At 30.8% G+C, this 17,410-nt stretch overlaps 2 protein-coding genes across 5 annotated transcripts in view; both read left to right on the top strand.

The window, feature by feature from the left end:
• The first annotated feature begins 6,216 nt into the window (after nt 1-6,216).
• LOC127698914 (cysteine-rich PDZ-binding protein-like) lies at nt 6,217-11,829 on the top strand. The gene is made up of 6 exons (XM_052202648.1): nt 6,217-6,324; nt 6,905-6,970; nt 7,353-7,407; nt 8,354-8,433; nt 9,764-9,781; nt 10,285-11,829. The coding sequence occupies exons 1-6, from the start codon at nt 6,309-6,311 to the stop codon at nt 10,347-10,349; spliced, it is 300 nt and encodes a 99-aa protein (XP_052058608.1). The 5' UTR covers nt 6,217-6,308; the 3' UTR covers nt 10,350-11,829.
• Nucleotides 11,830-15,902: 4,073 nt separating this feature from the next.
• Nucleotides 15,903-17,410, top strand: part of LOC127698858 (coiled-coil domain-containing protein 175-like) — a 31,760-nt gene continuing 30,252 nt past the window's right edge. For all 4 annotated transcript variants that reach the window (XM_052202557.1, XM_052202556.1, XM_052202555.1 and 1 more), the window contains exon 1: nt 15,903-16,064. In XM_052202557.1, coding sequence (XP_052058517.1) covers nt 16,004-16,064 — 61 coding nt within the window. In that variant the 5' untranslated portion in view covers nt 15,903-16,003. The remainder of the gene's footprint in view (nt 16,065-17,410) is intronic.

Below are 17,410 nucleotides of genomic sequence, written 5' to 3'. Positions count from 1 at the left end.
TGACGTCTGCTGCAAGGTTTTATTGATCTTTACGTCATCAATTATCATTTCTCTATTGCAAAGTATCCCCCAACTTCACTAATTTATTAGTATCATAAGTTAATTATGGTACTACTGAACATAATCTAGTAGATATCGTTTAGGACGGCAAGAATATGGACACAAAATAAGCGATACCTACCATGAACGGCGAGTGTTACTGGTGTTCAGAGGAAATGAATTATGTATAGTATTACAACAGTGCCATAAGGAGGACAAGACTTGTTTAACCTTCAGCTAAGTAGTGGTTAGGCTATTAATCAATTATTTCACAGTTTGCGAAACGTTAGAAAAAGGTACATGGTGAAAAAAGTAAATGTATAACTGAGGGGTGTTGATTTATCAAATGATAAATTAGAGACTAGAAGCACAAGGAATATACCACTAGATTTTCTATCCACGTTTCTACCAAAAACTTACATATTAATTTTCAACATAAAATTTGATGTCTTTATTATATATATACATAATTATCGATTCACCCGGGTTTTTTTATACTGATTAATTTAAACGTTTATTCTATGTTTGTCTCTGTGTGTTGTCTACGTTTGATAATATTACTTTTTACTGTACCTTTTAAATGTCTGTACACTTCATCTTCAATTAAACACCGTTTTCCCCCAAAGAAACAACAAAGAGAAAGATCACATTAAAAACTGCTTACTGTACTCACAAAACTACTGCTTATGTGCCTCTTGAAGTCTTCCATAATCCGGACCCGGTTATTTCGTAATATTTTGTTCATTTAGAAATTTAGTCATGGTTGCGTGCTGTCAATTTATTTAAAATACTTTTAAATACAATACTCTTGTCTGACAACGAAAACATGTTGGTCACTTTGTCGGCAAAATATTGACATAGGTATTATTGAGTTGGGAGATCGACCTCATCCTCAGTTTGTTTCGATAATTTTCATACGAATTGAATTAATGAGTCAAGTTCGTCCATTTTTTTTTCAATACCATTTTTGAGTCTTTATTATGTACATCGTGAACATTTTTATTTATTTGGTTATAGAAAAGGTTTCAGCTCAACTGTTCTGTATTTTGAGAAATATTAAGGCCCCACCCCCAAGAAAACAAAAGAATGGAAGAACGAAAGAAAAAAAAAAGGAAACTGCCAAGTTTCCCTATCGGAAGGTGGGGATTATTTCATTTATGGACTCAAAATAATGTGTCATCTTGTAATTCTTTATCATTATCACTAAGTCAATGTCACTGCTGGGGATTGACTACTAGTCAGCCATTTGTATTATGGCTTGGTAATACTGATTCTTGAAAATTCAGTTGACAAAAAAGAGGGGTTTTTTTCGGTTTATTTTCAAGTAATCCTCCCAATGTTTTCCTTGGTTGGCATTGGCGTCATTTTGATGGTTTTATTTAGAAATTATTAATTTTAGCCTTTTGCTCAGACTTTTATTACATGCTTTATGTATGTAACAATAGTTTCAGACGTTTTGGTATTTTTGAATATTTGTGTGATTGGTATCTATCGAGCACCACAAAGTAGACCCATTTTTCGAAGTGCGAATATGATATAAGCTTGCTTTTGATTTAAAAAATGTAAGATATCGAATGTTTTATTCCCAGTAAAGAGCAATTGAAGAGCAAAACAATTTACAACAATGATTTACAAAATTGAAGAAACAAATAATTTGATACACATACATGACTTGTATATGTCATTAATTTATAAAGTGATGTGAATCCACTGCCAGACCAGAGCTATTCATTTTTTTCATAAGTATTTCGATAACTTATGAAACATTTTAGAGACATTAGGTATAATATATATCATCGCAGATACAAATAAAACCATATTTAATGATAATACTGTATCAAAAATGCTCGCAGTACGCATCTGAAATCACTCACGTTTTTTTTTAACGTACTGCTCGTCCTTTATTTCATTTGTTTTGCAGACTATCATCTTTTCGTCGTTTTTTTTTCTTTTTCTTTCCTGTCATGTTTATTTTTCTTCGACTTGTGGTTTTTAATTGTCATTTCATTTCATTTAAACATATTTTATGTGCTATTACATATAACAAAAAGGATCAGACACAAGTTACCACAACTTCGATAGTCCTCTCCTAAATATAATAAGTTATAATATATAAATACAAGTTGCTTTCTTTAAAAAAAGAAATGCAATCGTAAACCCAAATGCTTGTTTGGCATTAAATATTAGATAATTGTTTTTTTTAGATAAGAGTTAGTTTCTAGGCTTATGTTCAAATACAAATGTGAAGAAATTTAATCAATTAATGATTATATATATTTGTGCTTAAAAAAAGAAATGCAATACGTGAAATTTAATAGCTGTTTTTATTGGAATTTGAGATATGTTCATGGTTATTTGAACAATGGCTTGATATTGTTCATTATTAAGATCCTTACACCTGCTCTGCAAGGTTTTTGTGATGCTTAGGGTAGTAAGCATTGGCAATTTTAAGTTGTGTGCTTTGTGCTCTTAAAAGTTTTAGATGACAAACCTCTTTTTTTAAAGTCTTTAAAGTTCACAACAGAGTCCCAAACGAAAGTTTAAGAAGAAATAAGAAAAGCAAAATAGGTAACAATAAAGAAGGTAAAACTAATGGCTCTGGTGAGTGTTTAAACACTTGCAAGGAAGAACAAACTTCTAGTAATTTGTTTAAGTGCGATTATGATAAATTTCAGGAACATTTAAAAGTTATAGATAATGATTTGCATTTCAATATTGAAAATATATCCATAGCATTTGCACCTGACCATTTTTACTTTATCCCCAAAGGAAAAAAATGAAAAAAATACAAACAGTTAGACCAGCCATGTAAAACTATTGATTTGAAGCATTTTTTGAATGAAAAAGAAATAGGAGTACATACATACAACCCATACACCGTAGCTGTTATATAAGACATCAGAGAAAGTTTAGTTTACACAGTTATGAGAACAGTTGACCAGGAGCTTTTAATTAATTAGATAACGCGTTTGCATCGGTACATTATCACAATGGTCACACAAAGCTCTGCTACTTGTGGTCAACATATGGTCAAAATTATAAAAATATAACATAAATAAAACAAACTTCAAAATTTCCTAAAAACTATTTTACATGCATAAAACCTAAGTATCAATTATCCTGTCGTCTTTCAAAATCTCCTTGCACTATTTTACATTTTCGTATTTAATATATTAGAACCGAAAATTCATCATCTGATCGTTTTCAAGATAAATAATAATTATTTTTTTTTATTTTGACGATCATTTTGAAGAGCCTTAATTACTACAGGTTAGATAATCTGTTCCCTGGCCCAGATAACTATAAATAGAAATTATTTTTTCTTATCTCTGCCTGCATCTGTCATCACTCGGTGTCTATAAATAGACATTTGATATCTTATCGCTGACCCTGTTAAGTCTGCTGAAATTGCATGCATGATTAATTTTAAGGTTATCGATCGTAATTAAAGCGGCACATTTAATTCGTTATTTCATTGCTTGAAGTATTATTTCTTTCATCTGCATGGTCAAATGTATTTTTTTTTTTAAATATATTTTAGATTTAGATTTCAGTTTTAGTTTTTTTTTCATATTCAATATCTATGTATTCCCATTCTAATAACGAAAAAGGATCCAGATATACCTATAACAATCTGATTTGTTATTTTAATCAATATATAATAACCTCCTTGTTTTTTAAAAAGGAAATAATGTTGCAATATTTAAACAAAGAAAATAACTGTATTTCAATTTGCAATGTACTTTCATAATTAATTTAAACGTTATTTTTAATAAACGATATTTTTTTTCGAAAAATCCTCGTTTTTTACATCCATTCAAGGACGTATAATAGATTATATACGTCCTTGGTCTATTCTAGACGTAAAATTTTAATAAAGTGCAAGAAAGACTTCTTCAGTTTAATTTCAGTATAAAAAAAATGAATTAGCCTGCTTTGTACATCAAGTACATCTTCCCTAGACTCAAAATCTTAAATGAAATGCTAGTAATACTTCTTTTATAGATTTTAGTTTTAACGATTCGTTCCGAATATAAATCGCATTGTTTACATGAAATCTTATCTCATATCTAAACCAGCTTGTTTCAACGTTAGACTCTAATTAAAATAAGTACGCATATATGTAGGTAAATATTAGCAGCTTGTAATAATAATTGCGTGCAATGAAGTATTCAAATGCTTATTAAAGTAGCTTGCATCATAATAAATTTCGCATCAGATGTAACATATCTCTATATCAACTTTAAAATGCTAATGCTTATTCAACAGGACAATTAATAAGCTATTGCGCATGTATATGAAAGGTGGTCATAGAAAGAACAGATGTATTCCGAATAACATCCGGTGTTCCGAAAGACTACGGACATCGTCCAATATATACTGCGTAAACCCTCAGGGGTTTACGCAATAAAGATATGCAACGACAACTTTAAATAATTATAAATTTGTACAATAGTTATAGTTATAAAAAAGAAACTTCACAATTTCCCAAGTAAATAAACAACAGTCCTACGTCAAAAATGCTTATTCATCGACATACTAAACTATATAGATTAAAAAACAAAGGAGAATATCTTTCTAAAGGTCAAAACGTTCACTTTTCCAACTAAAATGCAAGATTTCTTTAATTAAGAATGTATTATGACTCAGACTCCCGTTTCCATTTAGTAAAGTAACGAGATATAAAACGGGACAAAACATCCCTTTGACTTATTTTACAAAAGGTTTTCTCACAGTACTTAATCTGTTTATATAAGAACCATGCTGTCCTATGATCTAATATCGGCGACTGTGCATAGGAGTATATTGCATACAACAACTCATTGAAGACAATGCTAAAAGTTCATAAGTACAAAATGTCAACAGAGAAAGAAAAAAAGAAAAGAAACACTTGTATTTTTGCTTAGAACTATAACTAAAGAATCGATACAAAACACCCTTTAAACGTCAGACACAATGTATCGGCAAACGGTTGAAGAAATCTGACAAAAGTATTCACACATTACAAATGACCACTGTCAGGCATCTGACCGAACTGTTCAGTAGTATCTGACAAAAGTGTGACGGAGATATTTGTTAGACGAACAGACGGACGGACTGACGGACAAGGTAGATGCAATATAGCTCAAACTCCTAGAGTGTGGATATAAGAGGTATGTTATGATATGAAGGACAATTCCTAAACTTGTTTTATAAATGATACGAGCAAAAAATTGCGTATGAAATACGATTTACAAGCTTACCCAGACTCCTCTCAGTAGATACGAAATAAATCCATAGTTTTAAGATAAAAATTTAGTAAACGTTTAGTTTTGGCAACTTGATATCTGAATCCATACTGTAACCCTTTTTATCATTTCTCAACCCTGAAAAAAATACGTTCAATGAAATCTTAAACATAACTGCAAGTATCAAAAATATTTTACTCATATTTGGGTTTCGTAAATTGTTTTGTTATAAATTAGCCCTATAGTTTTCTCAATTGAATTGTTTCATAATTTTCATGTCGGGGCTTTTCATAGCCGACTACGTATACGGTATGGGTTTTTTTCATGATTGAACGCCGTTTTGTTGCCTTTAATTGATGCATCCTGGCTTCACTGATTTGAACTTTGGTGGCTAGTTGTCTCATTAGAAATCGTACTCGGCATCTCCTTATTTTTATTAAGTTGAAACATGAGCATACTCTAAAGATTCTCTCAAGGAGCAATTAAAAGATTTCCATCAATGGAACTTGGGAAAGTTAACTTGACAATAGGAAAGGTAAAAGCATGGCGAGTTTCAAGTTTGTTATGAGTGGTATTTTAAAAATTTAATGTGTGTGTTTATCGATTTACTCTGGTGCTGGTACAGGAATTATAAAAAAAAATAAATGCTATTTATTGATTAAAACTATCTAAGCGATATAAAAAAAAATCGTCCATTTTTTTCGACTTTTGTAATTGTGTTAGATAAATGAACCTTTTTGTGTGGCTAAAGCAGTATTTATTGTGGGTTTCTGTCTCTCTGGTGCCTTCCACTCATCTCCATTTTGTTCTGTCACATGTGTCAAAGTTGTCAATTGCTTAGTAATAAAAAAAGAGATGGGGAAAATAATCATATTTTTTATAATAATATTTACGGTAAACATTCCGTAAACCGGGTTACCGGGTTTGGTTTAAATATTATGCATTGCTACTGGTACTTTTTGCACAATGTAAAAATCATATCGCTCTCTATGGAAGAATTTAGTGACAGTTAACAGTTGAAGAAAACAAAAACAAACGACGATGGTTTGCGAAAAATGTAAGTTAATAAAATTTCCATTAGCAATCGCGACAGTTATTGTGTAAGGACATTTTACTCGTTCATCAGAAATCTTAATAGCTTAGGTTTCTAAACATTCCTCACCCACACTGAACCAAGTAAACGGTGTAAGTATTACACGCATGCTGATAGAAATTATAGGGAAATCCTGACAACTGTCTTCTCATACATGTCGTATATCATCGTTACTTTCCATGCAATTTCGTGAAATATGAAAATTAAAGTACCACATTATAATTGTATGAATACACACACTTTTGTGAAATTAAACAATTGCACAGAGTGTGTGGCACAGACTTGTCAAAATTCACAACTGTACCTGAAAAAAAACCCTGACCTTTCCTAAAAATTTGTTCAAAAGATAAAAAACATACTGAAATAATGAAATTTGTATAATAAAATGTGTGAGAGTTATGTCATTACATCTATCATTTCCCTGCAGTTTGAAAGAAAAACTAATTTGACAAGAAGATTAGTTATGCTTTTTATATATACAATGTATATACATACATGTATACTGTACATGGATTTCTGAATATATATATTTTTTTAATTAAAGGTGAGAAGAAACTTGGAAAAGTAATAACACCAGACCCATGGAAAACAGGAGCCAGAAATATAACTGGTTAGTCCCATAGTCATTAAACACGCTCAATTGTAACATACTAATATTTCTAATAGTTACATGCATATTTAATCATACACAGTAAGGTTAATAAGTCAGTGCATTTGCCGACAACTTCAAAATATTGGACTTTGGGGGCAAATTTATTTTGATAACACATTATTATTATATTGTAAATTTCTGTCAAAATCGGGTTTTCAGTTTTGATTGAAAAGATTGGAGGAAGATGATAATGAATGGCCTATAAGCATGATATAAGACAAACTGAAAACAGATTAAAGAGAGGAAAATAAGTCTTACTCAGCAAATTACACATGTACATGTAATTCAATTGAGATTACAGAATTGACTGATGTTTCTCATTTGTATTCACTATTTTCAGAAGGTGGAGGAAGAAAGATTGGTGAAAACAAAGCTCTAACAGCTAAGAAAAATAGGTAAAATCATTTAAAGAAGTTGAATGAACAGCTGTTTGATTTTCATTTTCTTCTTAAATTATTATTTATCTGTTTAATACATTCTCATATTTTTTCCCTGGTATGTTCCATGGTAAAATAATTATGGTTTGTGCTGAAAGAAACACATCCAAAGAAATACAAATGCAAGTCATTATTATCACATTTTCCAAGTCATAATAAATCAAATCGTTTATTGCAGGCTGTCAATTATTTTTTATTTCACTGGGTGTTTAGCTACTTATACCAAACCCAATTAATGACTGAACATTTGTGTTTTATTTTGTTACCAATTTCCTTGCAAGAAGTCTGTTTTATTTTAGATAATCTCATAAGACTTTGAAAAAAATGAAGCTTTTAAAATCAAAAGTGGAACAATTTGACACAGATAGCTTTACCTTTGGTTTACCTTATTCTGTATTAGCATTTAGCAATTTTGAATTCAACTTCTGTTTTTATAGTTTTATTTTCAAAAGCTGTAGTAATAATCTCAACAGATCTAACCACTTGTTATAAAGTTACTTGCATAATTTGGATAACAGATAAGTGGTTTCAAGTCTAAATACTACAGATTATTCTGATTTGCAGGGTTCTTACTATGGCGAGTCCATGAGTCCTGGACTCAGGAAAATCTGTCTAAACTCATCATTTTCAAAACTGGTGAGTCTGAAGATGCATCAAAATTGTAAAATGTTGTATCAACTGAGCACAAATATCATCATTTTATTACAAAAAATAGTCTAAACTTGATGTCAATTCCTTGCTCTATTTTGTCATGGGGATTGAAATAATAAATGATATAGCAGTAAAATTTCATCTTCTCACTGTTGGACTCACAATGGCTATGGCTTTAAAATTCCTTTATAATGAGAACCCTGGATTTGTTTTAAGTTGATAAATTACTAAGTTTTGAGTATTATTTTTTCAGATTTGCTCCATATGAAGGATTTGCAAAGTGTAAAATATGTAGATCTTCAGTTCATCAGAAAGGATCTCATTATTGCCAAGGTGAGTCAAAATTTTACTGTTCATTCTTGGATAAGTAATGGAACCTTGTTTAGAGGAAGAGATGACTTAAAAAGACAATATCTAGATATAGATATCCTTTTATTTCAAGTGAATCATCTAGATTTGTATGACCTTACCTTAGATTTAAATGATTCCAGATAAACAATTTTGGTTTTACTGTAATACCCAACATTTTTTTGTGAATTGATACACAACTTAATAAAACTGTTATATAAAATAAGCTGGGTTAAATCAGCATTGACTCAGCAGCAAGGGTTACTTACAAGGGTTACTTAGCTAATGAAATTTCTATTCCCTGTTTCATATGATCAATCAATTAAACTTTTATGGAATATTTTGTGACGAGTGAACCAACACCTTCTAACGGAAAAGCTGGTAGAGTAACCAAGATGGATACCGAAGTATGCTGCGGTTGTCTTAAAACCTCATGGAAATATAATATGTAGAGACAACAACATCTGGGTTACCGCAAGGTGATAGTTTTATTGAGTCTACATGTTTCGCCACTTACGGTGGCGTCTTCAGGACAATTTAAACATAGAAAACAAATACTGAAGTACATAAAATGCGGTGCATATGGGGTTACAAAGGTTAACAAGACGTAACGTCACAATAATTGATTTGACAACTTTAAAATGAAAGTGAAAGTTAATTATTGTTGAAATAAACTTGCAACATGGATAGTGTACCACAACCGCAAAATGTAACCAATTCACCACAACTTCCACCATGCCCTACATGTGCGACTACCATACATCTTACAACATTCCCGACGCAATTGGAAGTAGTACCTCTTTCCGAGTGAAGCCTTTTGGAATGGTACGGAATGTCCTGTGAGGTGTTGTCCATTTTGGAAAAGACACTGACAATGCATTATTAACTTTTACTTTCACTTTCATTTTAAAGTTGTCAAATCAATTATTGTGACGTTACGTCTTGTTAACCTTTGTAACCCCATATGCACCGCATTTTATGTACTTCAGTATTTGTTTTCTATGTTTAAATTGTCCTGAAGACGCCACCGTAAGTGGCGAAACATGTAGACTCAATAAAACTATCACCTTGCGGTAACCCAGATGTTGTTGTCTCTACATATTATATTTTTATGGAATATGATTAAGTTAACCAAGAACTTGTATGATAGAATATATATACAAATTTTTTTAATGTATTTGCAGCATCTGCCTGGATTTTTGAGAAATTTTATTTTATTTATGTAATCAGTACATGTGCTGACTTATTTTTTTAAAATATTGTTTTACATTGTTTCTTTGAAACATATTAATATCATATGATCTTTTATTTTTAGGATGTGCCTACAAAAAAGGTAAGTTTTTGCACTATTTTGTAATAGAAACATAAATGAATGACTCACTAATTGTATCCAAGTAGTATTATTTTTTTTTCCATTGCCTAGTCTAGTATATTCCTTGGTTATGCCCTGACTATGGCACATTGTATAAGGGGACATTATGTTATGTTATGATATGATAGTGAAAGCAGAGGATTTCGTCGTATGGACAAGCATTCTTGTTTCTTAATAAAAAATTATCATGCATCATAAATTGAGTAAACTCAAACAACATGCCCACATAGTCATTTAAAATTCAATGCAAATGATAACATGATCATCATATAATGTTTAAAGAAAACAATTTGACTGCTAATAATGTCTATTCCTCTTTTAAACATGCATAAATAAAACCAATTGACGTTTGGAAAAGTATATGAATCCAGTTCATCATTAGCATTTTCACATACTGGTAATATGGAAAGGGAAAACAGCTTGACTCTGTTGCAATATATGATTTCAGTTTCTATGTTTTGTAGGTATTTGTGCAATGTGTGGGAAAAAGATAATAGAGACAAAGAACTACAGACAGACATCAGTATGATTGGTGATAATTACAATGTTTGGTGATAATTACAATGTGTGGTGACAATTACAATGTGTGGTGATGATTACAAATTGTATTTAGATCTATGACATTTTTATTTGAGCTTGAAAGCACAAAGAAACAACAAATATTTGTACCACATATGTGTAAATTATTGTTAAAAAATGATGTGGTTTGGATTAAAGTCATCTTGGTTTAACATCAGGGACCTTTTTCAATGACATTCTTTAAAGGCCATCAATAATTTGGACATTAAGATTACTCAAAGGATGAAAAAGAGACAAATTCAGTTCAATATTCTGAATTAAATGAAATTTTTACTATAAAAAGCTTCAATCACCTGTTATTTTTTAGAGAGTTTACCGGTAACTATAGAAAGTTTTATTTCATGGAAAGGGTTCAAAAATCCAGCTTCAAATGTATGTTTATATTTTTTTTATGTGAGATTTCATGGCACCATTGAAATAATTACAAATTGTATTTTAAATGATAATTTATACATGTTGTTTAACTTTGTGGAAAAGATGAAAAAGATATTTATTTTCATTATCATGTACTTATTTAAAGGAAAAGATATTGTTTACAATTCTTTGTATATGTTAATAAAATTTTATGTATGAACATGAAAGAGTGTATTTGCATAATTTACATTTAATAAGTTGTTTGTCATTGATGGTCAGTATGATTGTTTATCAAAGTAGATAGGCATGTATATTTATAACGATATACATTAAAATTTAAAACTTCCAATTGAAATATAAGTCTTTGTATTTTATTTCAAGATATTAGGGGTTCTGAATTTTATTACAAGGGAAGAAATTCTTTGACATTCATATTTTAAGGAGACTTCTCAGACTAATCACGCTAAAAAAAAAAAAAAAAAGAAACTGGGGGTACTGACAATGTTCTTCCTTTCTTGATGTTTAAAAAAATAGTGTAAAAACTTGTAGATTTGTATTAACATTCAGTTTAATTATTTTTATGGAAACTGGAAAAGCCATTTTCCCTGTGCAGAAATATAACAGATTTTGTTTATTTATCATTTATAATTTAAACTTTTGTGTATTGCTATATCATGTCTTCGAGATTTGATAGGAAAATGTAAGCTTTTGTATTTTCAAGAATTTGTTAATTCTTATTCTTTTTTTATTATTTGTAAATAAAAAAAAAATATGTGATAGTGACTAATTAATAAATTAAAATATCCACAGTAGTTGCTACTTGCTCAGTTAAATAATAGTATCAACTATCAACCTTCATTATAAAATTCAAAATGTGTTAAAAAGGGTTTGAAATTTACAGTTGTATACATAATTCATAAAAAAATAAAAGGAAGGTATCAAGATTTGTGTGTACATTTTATTTTTGAACATATTAAGATATCATTTGGAATTTCTTTTTTAAAATATTAAATATTATGCTGTTATTAAATACATATATGTTGACTATGAATTTTATAATAAAATATTTAGCTAATCATAAGTGTTTCAGTATTATTTCCCTGGAAGAAAATTCTATAACAAATACATGACTTTGTAAATACATTCGGTCCTGGTTAATGTATAAACTTTGGGGAAAACTTTAATAGTAGAAACACAACTGTAACGCATGAGTTGTCAATAAAACACTGTAATACACAGCATTGCTTAAGCTGTTCTGGATTGAACTTCCCAAAAACTTTGCACAGTGCTAAGTAATCTAAAACAATGGATCAAGGGTTATAGATTGGCAGAAAAAAAAACTTTTTACATCAAAGCTTTATTGAACCTGCTACAGTGTTTGGTCATGGTACAAAAATGAAAAGTGTTTATTTACAAAATTAGAGGTCTAAACGGTTAGTGTCACATGATGGTATCCAGAACAACTGTATGCATGAGAAAACTTATGATAAGGATTGCTTTAAGTTTTAAAACTTGGTATTAACAAAATTCATTGAAAGAAGATGAATCCGATTTCAGAGTATCAGAAGCTGCAGATATGAAATAGCTTGAGTTTTGCTATCTTCTTCAGACTTGATGCTGAGAGGTTAATTTTGGTTTATTTCAAAGTTGGTGGTCAAAGATCAAGTTCACAGAATTGCATAATAAACTTGCAGATATAAGACTTCAGACTACACTTAGGATTTATTTATTCTATTGATTAAAGTCACAATCACTGGTAGATATGATAGAATAGGCTTGTAAGCATGCTCTTGAGTTTTTGTTTAAATGACCGCAAAAAATTTTTGCGGTCCTATATTGGTATGACGTTGGCGTTGTCATCGTCCGAAGACACATTGGTTTTCGCACAATAACTTTAGTTTAAGTGAATGGATCTCCATGAAATTTTACCATAAGGTTCAATACCACAAAAGGAAGGTTGGGATTGATTTTGGGGGTTATGGTACCAACAGTTAAGGAATTAGGGGCCAAAAATAAGCATTTTTGTAACTTCCAGACAATAACTTGTGTTTAAGTGTATGGATCTCTCTGAAATTATACCACAAGTTTCCATACCACAAAGGGATGGATAGGATTGGCTTTTGGGGGTTATGGCTCAAACCATTTAGGAATTAGGGGCAAAAAAGGGGAAAAAACAAGGGTTTCCTGGTTAATGGACAATTTAAAAGCAGTGTAAGGGAGGTAATAAAAAAACTGAAAACTATCTGTTGCTGAAAAATGGTTTTTGTCGAGCCTGCGACTTTTGTCGCAGAAAGCTCGACATAGGGATAGTGATCCTGCGGCGGCAGCGGCGGCGTTTGCTAACTTCTTGAAAGCTTTATATTTTAGAAGGTGGAAGACCTGGATGCTTCATACTTTATATATAGATGCCTCATGTTACGAAGTTTCCGTCAGTCACATGTCCAATGTCCTTGACCTCATTTTCATGGTTCAGTGACTACTTGAAAAAAAAGTTCAGATTTTTTGGAATGTTAAATTCTCTCTTATTATAAGTAATAGGATAACTATATTTGGTATGTGCGTACCTTGCAAGGTCCTCATGCCCGTCAGACAGTTTTCACTTGACCTCGACCTCATTTCATGGATCAGTGAACAAGGTTAAGTTTTCGTGCTCAAGTCCATATCTGAGATACTATAAGCAATAGGTCTACTATATTTGGTGTATGTAATGATAGTAAGGTGTACATGTCCAACTGGCAGGTGCCATATGACCTTGACCTCATTTTCATGGTTCAGTTGTCATAGTTTAGTTTTTGTGTTTTGGTCTGTTTTTCTGATACTGTATGCAATAGGTCACCTGTATTTGGTGTATGGAAATATTTTACGATGTTCATGTCAGTCTGGCAAGTTTTATTTGACCTTGACCTCATTTTCACAGTTCATTGCTCAATGTTAAGTTTTTGTGTTTTGGTCTGTTTTTCTAATACTGTATGCAGTAGGTCAACTTTATTTGGTGTATGGAAATATTTTACGATGTACATGTCAGTCTGGCATATTTTATTTGACCTTGACCTCATTTTCAAGGTTCATTGCTAAATGTTAAGTTTTTGTGTTTTGGTCTGTTTTCCTTATACTGTATGCAGTAGGTCAACTATATTTGGTGTATGGAAATATTTAATGATGTACATGTCAGTCTGGCAGATTTTATTTGACCTTGACCTCATTTTCATGGTTCATTGCTTATGTTAAGTTTTTGTGTTTTGGACTGTTTTTCTTACACTTTAATGCAATAGGTCAACTATATTTGGTGTATGGAATGATTGTAAGGTGTATATGTCTGTCTGGTAGTTATCATCTGACCTTCACCTCATTTTCATGGTTGATTGGTCAATATTCAGTTTTCCTGGTTAAATTTTTTTCTTAGATACCTTAAGCAATAGGTCAACTATATTTGGAATGATTTTAATGTGTACATGTCTGTCTGGCAGGGTTCAAATGACCTTGACTTCATTGGTCAATATAGAATTTCCATGATTTGGTCTGTTTCTTTTATACTATAAGCAATAGTCATCTATAGTCTGTGTATGGAGGGATTGTATTAAAGGTGTACATGTATTTACGGCTTGGTTTATCTGACCTTGACCTTATTTTCTTGGATCATAAATGTTAATGTGATACTTGTAGTAAAAATTTATATGTAAGACTATCAACATAAAATCAATGGTCAGTATAGTAGGCGAGACATTTCAGCGTGTGCACTCTTGTTGTAAACTTTGACTATGCAAAACAGATGTGGGGAGGTTGGAGTGGTTAAATATCAATGAGACAGCAAAAAGAGGTCACAATTTAACCAGCATTAAATCATTTCTGTACTATTAATATTATTTTGTTTGTTACTTTTGTAAAAGTGACAAAATAATTGACTTCAGATGCAAAGAAAAAGGGACAATAAACTACTTTTTTTACAACAGCAAATGTGTAAAGGAATTTTCCATTTTGACAGCCCAGAGGAGAAACGACGCCGGACGGCATGCATATTTGTCTTATATTAATGATGGGTCGCAGTCATAATGTGTCATTTGTTACAAGCACGTCATGGTGTGAACATCACCTCGACACTTCAAATTTGTTGAATGAGACTATAAACTCAAGCAGTAATATACAGTTGTAACTATTATACAATATTCCTACATGTATATATATAATAAACAAATTTGGTAGTTGTCAATATTTGCTGGGAATATGCATATTTATCCCTTTATTAACTCTGCTAATTCCTGTGGACTTATTTCATACGGCATGTACATTAATTGAATACTCGTGTATTGAATTCATTTAATTAATTTTTTTATTCTCTACAAAATTTTATTTAATACGAAATTAGAAATACTGGAATTTCTTCATTTATCAGTACAAAAAATACGAGAAAACACAATAGTCATCACAAGCCGATCGACCGATACACAAAAAAAATTAAAAAATTAAAAAGCTATTTTACATGGTTTTTATGGAGAAAAATTTTCATTTTGTCTTTCATATTATTAAAATACACAAACCTGTTCATTGATAATTTTCTATGTTTTCTATGTATTGTCTGCGATTTTGTCCCATGTACATTTACTCCATATCCTTTCATTTTCTACAAAATAATGTTTTTTTGTGCCTAATGTTTATGTGTTTATTCACAGATTCGACAAATATATTTAACCATTTTATTTGAAAATTAGCTCTATTGACAGCCTAAATGTTGATTGATGATATCTTCTGTAATTTTCGTCAGTAATTCAATACATTTGAATTTAAAATATCAATTTCTCTAATCCTATCTGTTTTATTTTAAGACTTCAACCATGATTTTGAAAGAAGCTTTCTCAATGTTACAATTACTACACTTAGAAAATAGCCCTCTTCTGACATATTCACCAAAAGATTACCAATAATAAAAGTGTGATTGTTAAGAATGTTATTGTAATAAGTATGATCATGCATTGTCAATAAGATTGACACATTGATTTTATTATTTTTCTTATCAAATCTTAGTATTCTAAATTACCAGACTAAAATTCTTCCATCTGGATACTAAAACATTTGACTTCTTTGAGGATACTACGGTAAGTACAGGTGCTCGATTGTTATCTCCCTTGAAAATCCTCAATTTCAGAGGTGATTTCATTGGCAACAGATTTGTTGAAAAATGGAGTCGTAAAATTTTTAATGATTTTGAACAGTTCAAGTAACTAACTAGTCATTAATTGCATTAACACTGTCAACATGTCTGCAAAGCATTTGATGCCAGAAGTCAACGCTGCAGTAGAGAGACTTCTGGAGCTAGGTAAAGTCCGTCTCTGAACGTGCCGAACAGTGCAAAATAGATCAGAGAATTTCAAATATATAAAATATTATTGAAATTACTGTGAAAGTGATAAAATACATATTACACGTAATGTGGAAAATTTCATTCCTTTTGTTTCCTTCTTAATAGCATACACAGTGTCACAGTGAACACTCCCCTTTTTTGCTCCATTTGTGATTTTTAGAATTCATAGTTAAAAAATACTATAGTGAAAACAAACAAAAATATCACAAGAAACCTCATATTATTTTTGTTTAATTTATTTTTTGGAAATCAGGTATAACCTATGGATACCCAGGAACATATATATTGATGGGACTTGACACTACCTAATTATAGCCGATTTTATCGTCGGGTCATAGTTAATAAATGACACGATATGGATATGGAAATGGACGTGTAAAATATGTATTCGCTATTATCTTAATAATTTCTGATAATATCAATAAAATGTCATTCAAACTAAGTAATAAGTGATGCCAGTGTATAGAACTTGTAATCTGTCACTTTAAATTTGTTATAGTCGCATTCATTTCATCACAGAAGGTACAGAATGCAAACAGGGTAATAAAAAAATGGAGCCGATGGCATTCCCAATAACCGCAAATTTCATAAACCATTATAAAACACTTCACATCAAATCACACTTATGTTGGCCATTTTATTTGACAAAATATATCTTACTTTACGATAAAACTTATCAATTCATTGTTTTTGTTGCACATTTGGAATTATGTGGTTAATTTATTGACCAATTCAATCAGAAGCTTCCAAAATCCAAAAATCTCACAAAGTCTCATAAAGTTCAAGATTTTATCAATTTTATACTGAAAAGCCTATCAAATTCCTTTCCGCTAGATATACTGTTCCCAGGGATACCTATCAACGATCTTCAGAACACTGGCACTGTTGTGCCATTATATTCTGCTCTGGGATACTTCATAGTCATTGTGTTTAATTGTTTGTTTCTCACTTCTGGATAAAGTTTCATATTCTACCTCAAAATCTTAAATTAACAGTTGGTTGGCCCAAATCAGAAAATTGTATTCATTAAAATACAGAGTTCTCGAAATCTTTTATCCCCTGGTGGTCCTTGAAGAAAATATGCTGGTCCTCAATATTATTTCTATTGCAAAATACCAAAATAGTGTCAGTCCTTCACAAAATTTTGGTGGTCAAAACTGTCAGACCACCACTTTTCGAGAACTCTATTAAAAAATACATAAATAAATAAAACATTTAAAATAGATAGCTTGATAAGAAACAAATAAAAATACAAGACTTATTTTTCAGATGGAATGTTTAAAAAATAAAATTTTAAGAAT

This window comes from Mytilus californianus, unplaced genomic scaffold (genome assembly GCF_021869535.1).
Source record: "Mytilus californianus isolate M0D057914Y unplaced genomic scaffold, xbMytCali1.0.p SCAF_4, whole genome shotgun sequence".
In the NCBI taxonomy this organism is placed as follows: domain Eukaryota; kingdom Metazoa; phylum Mollusca; class Bivalvia; order Mytilida; family Mytilidae; genus Mytilus; species Mytilus californianus.
Note: the sequence above shows the minus strand (reverse complement) of the source record. Positions and strands in the feature narration are given on the sequence as shown.

Coding starts and splice junctions, on each gene's coding strand:
- LOC127698914 (XM_052202648.1), top strand. Junction 6,971..7,352: donor AGGAGCCAGAAATATAACTG/GTTAGTCCCATA, acceptor CACTATTTTCAG/AAGGTGGAGGAAGAAAGATT. Junction 7,408..8,353: donor CTAACAGCTAAGAAAAATAG/GTAAAATCATTT, acceptor TTATTTTTTCAG/ATTTGCTCCATATGAAGGAT.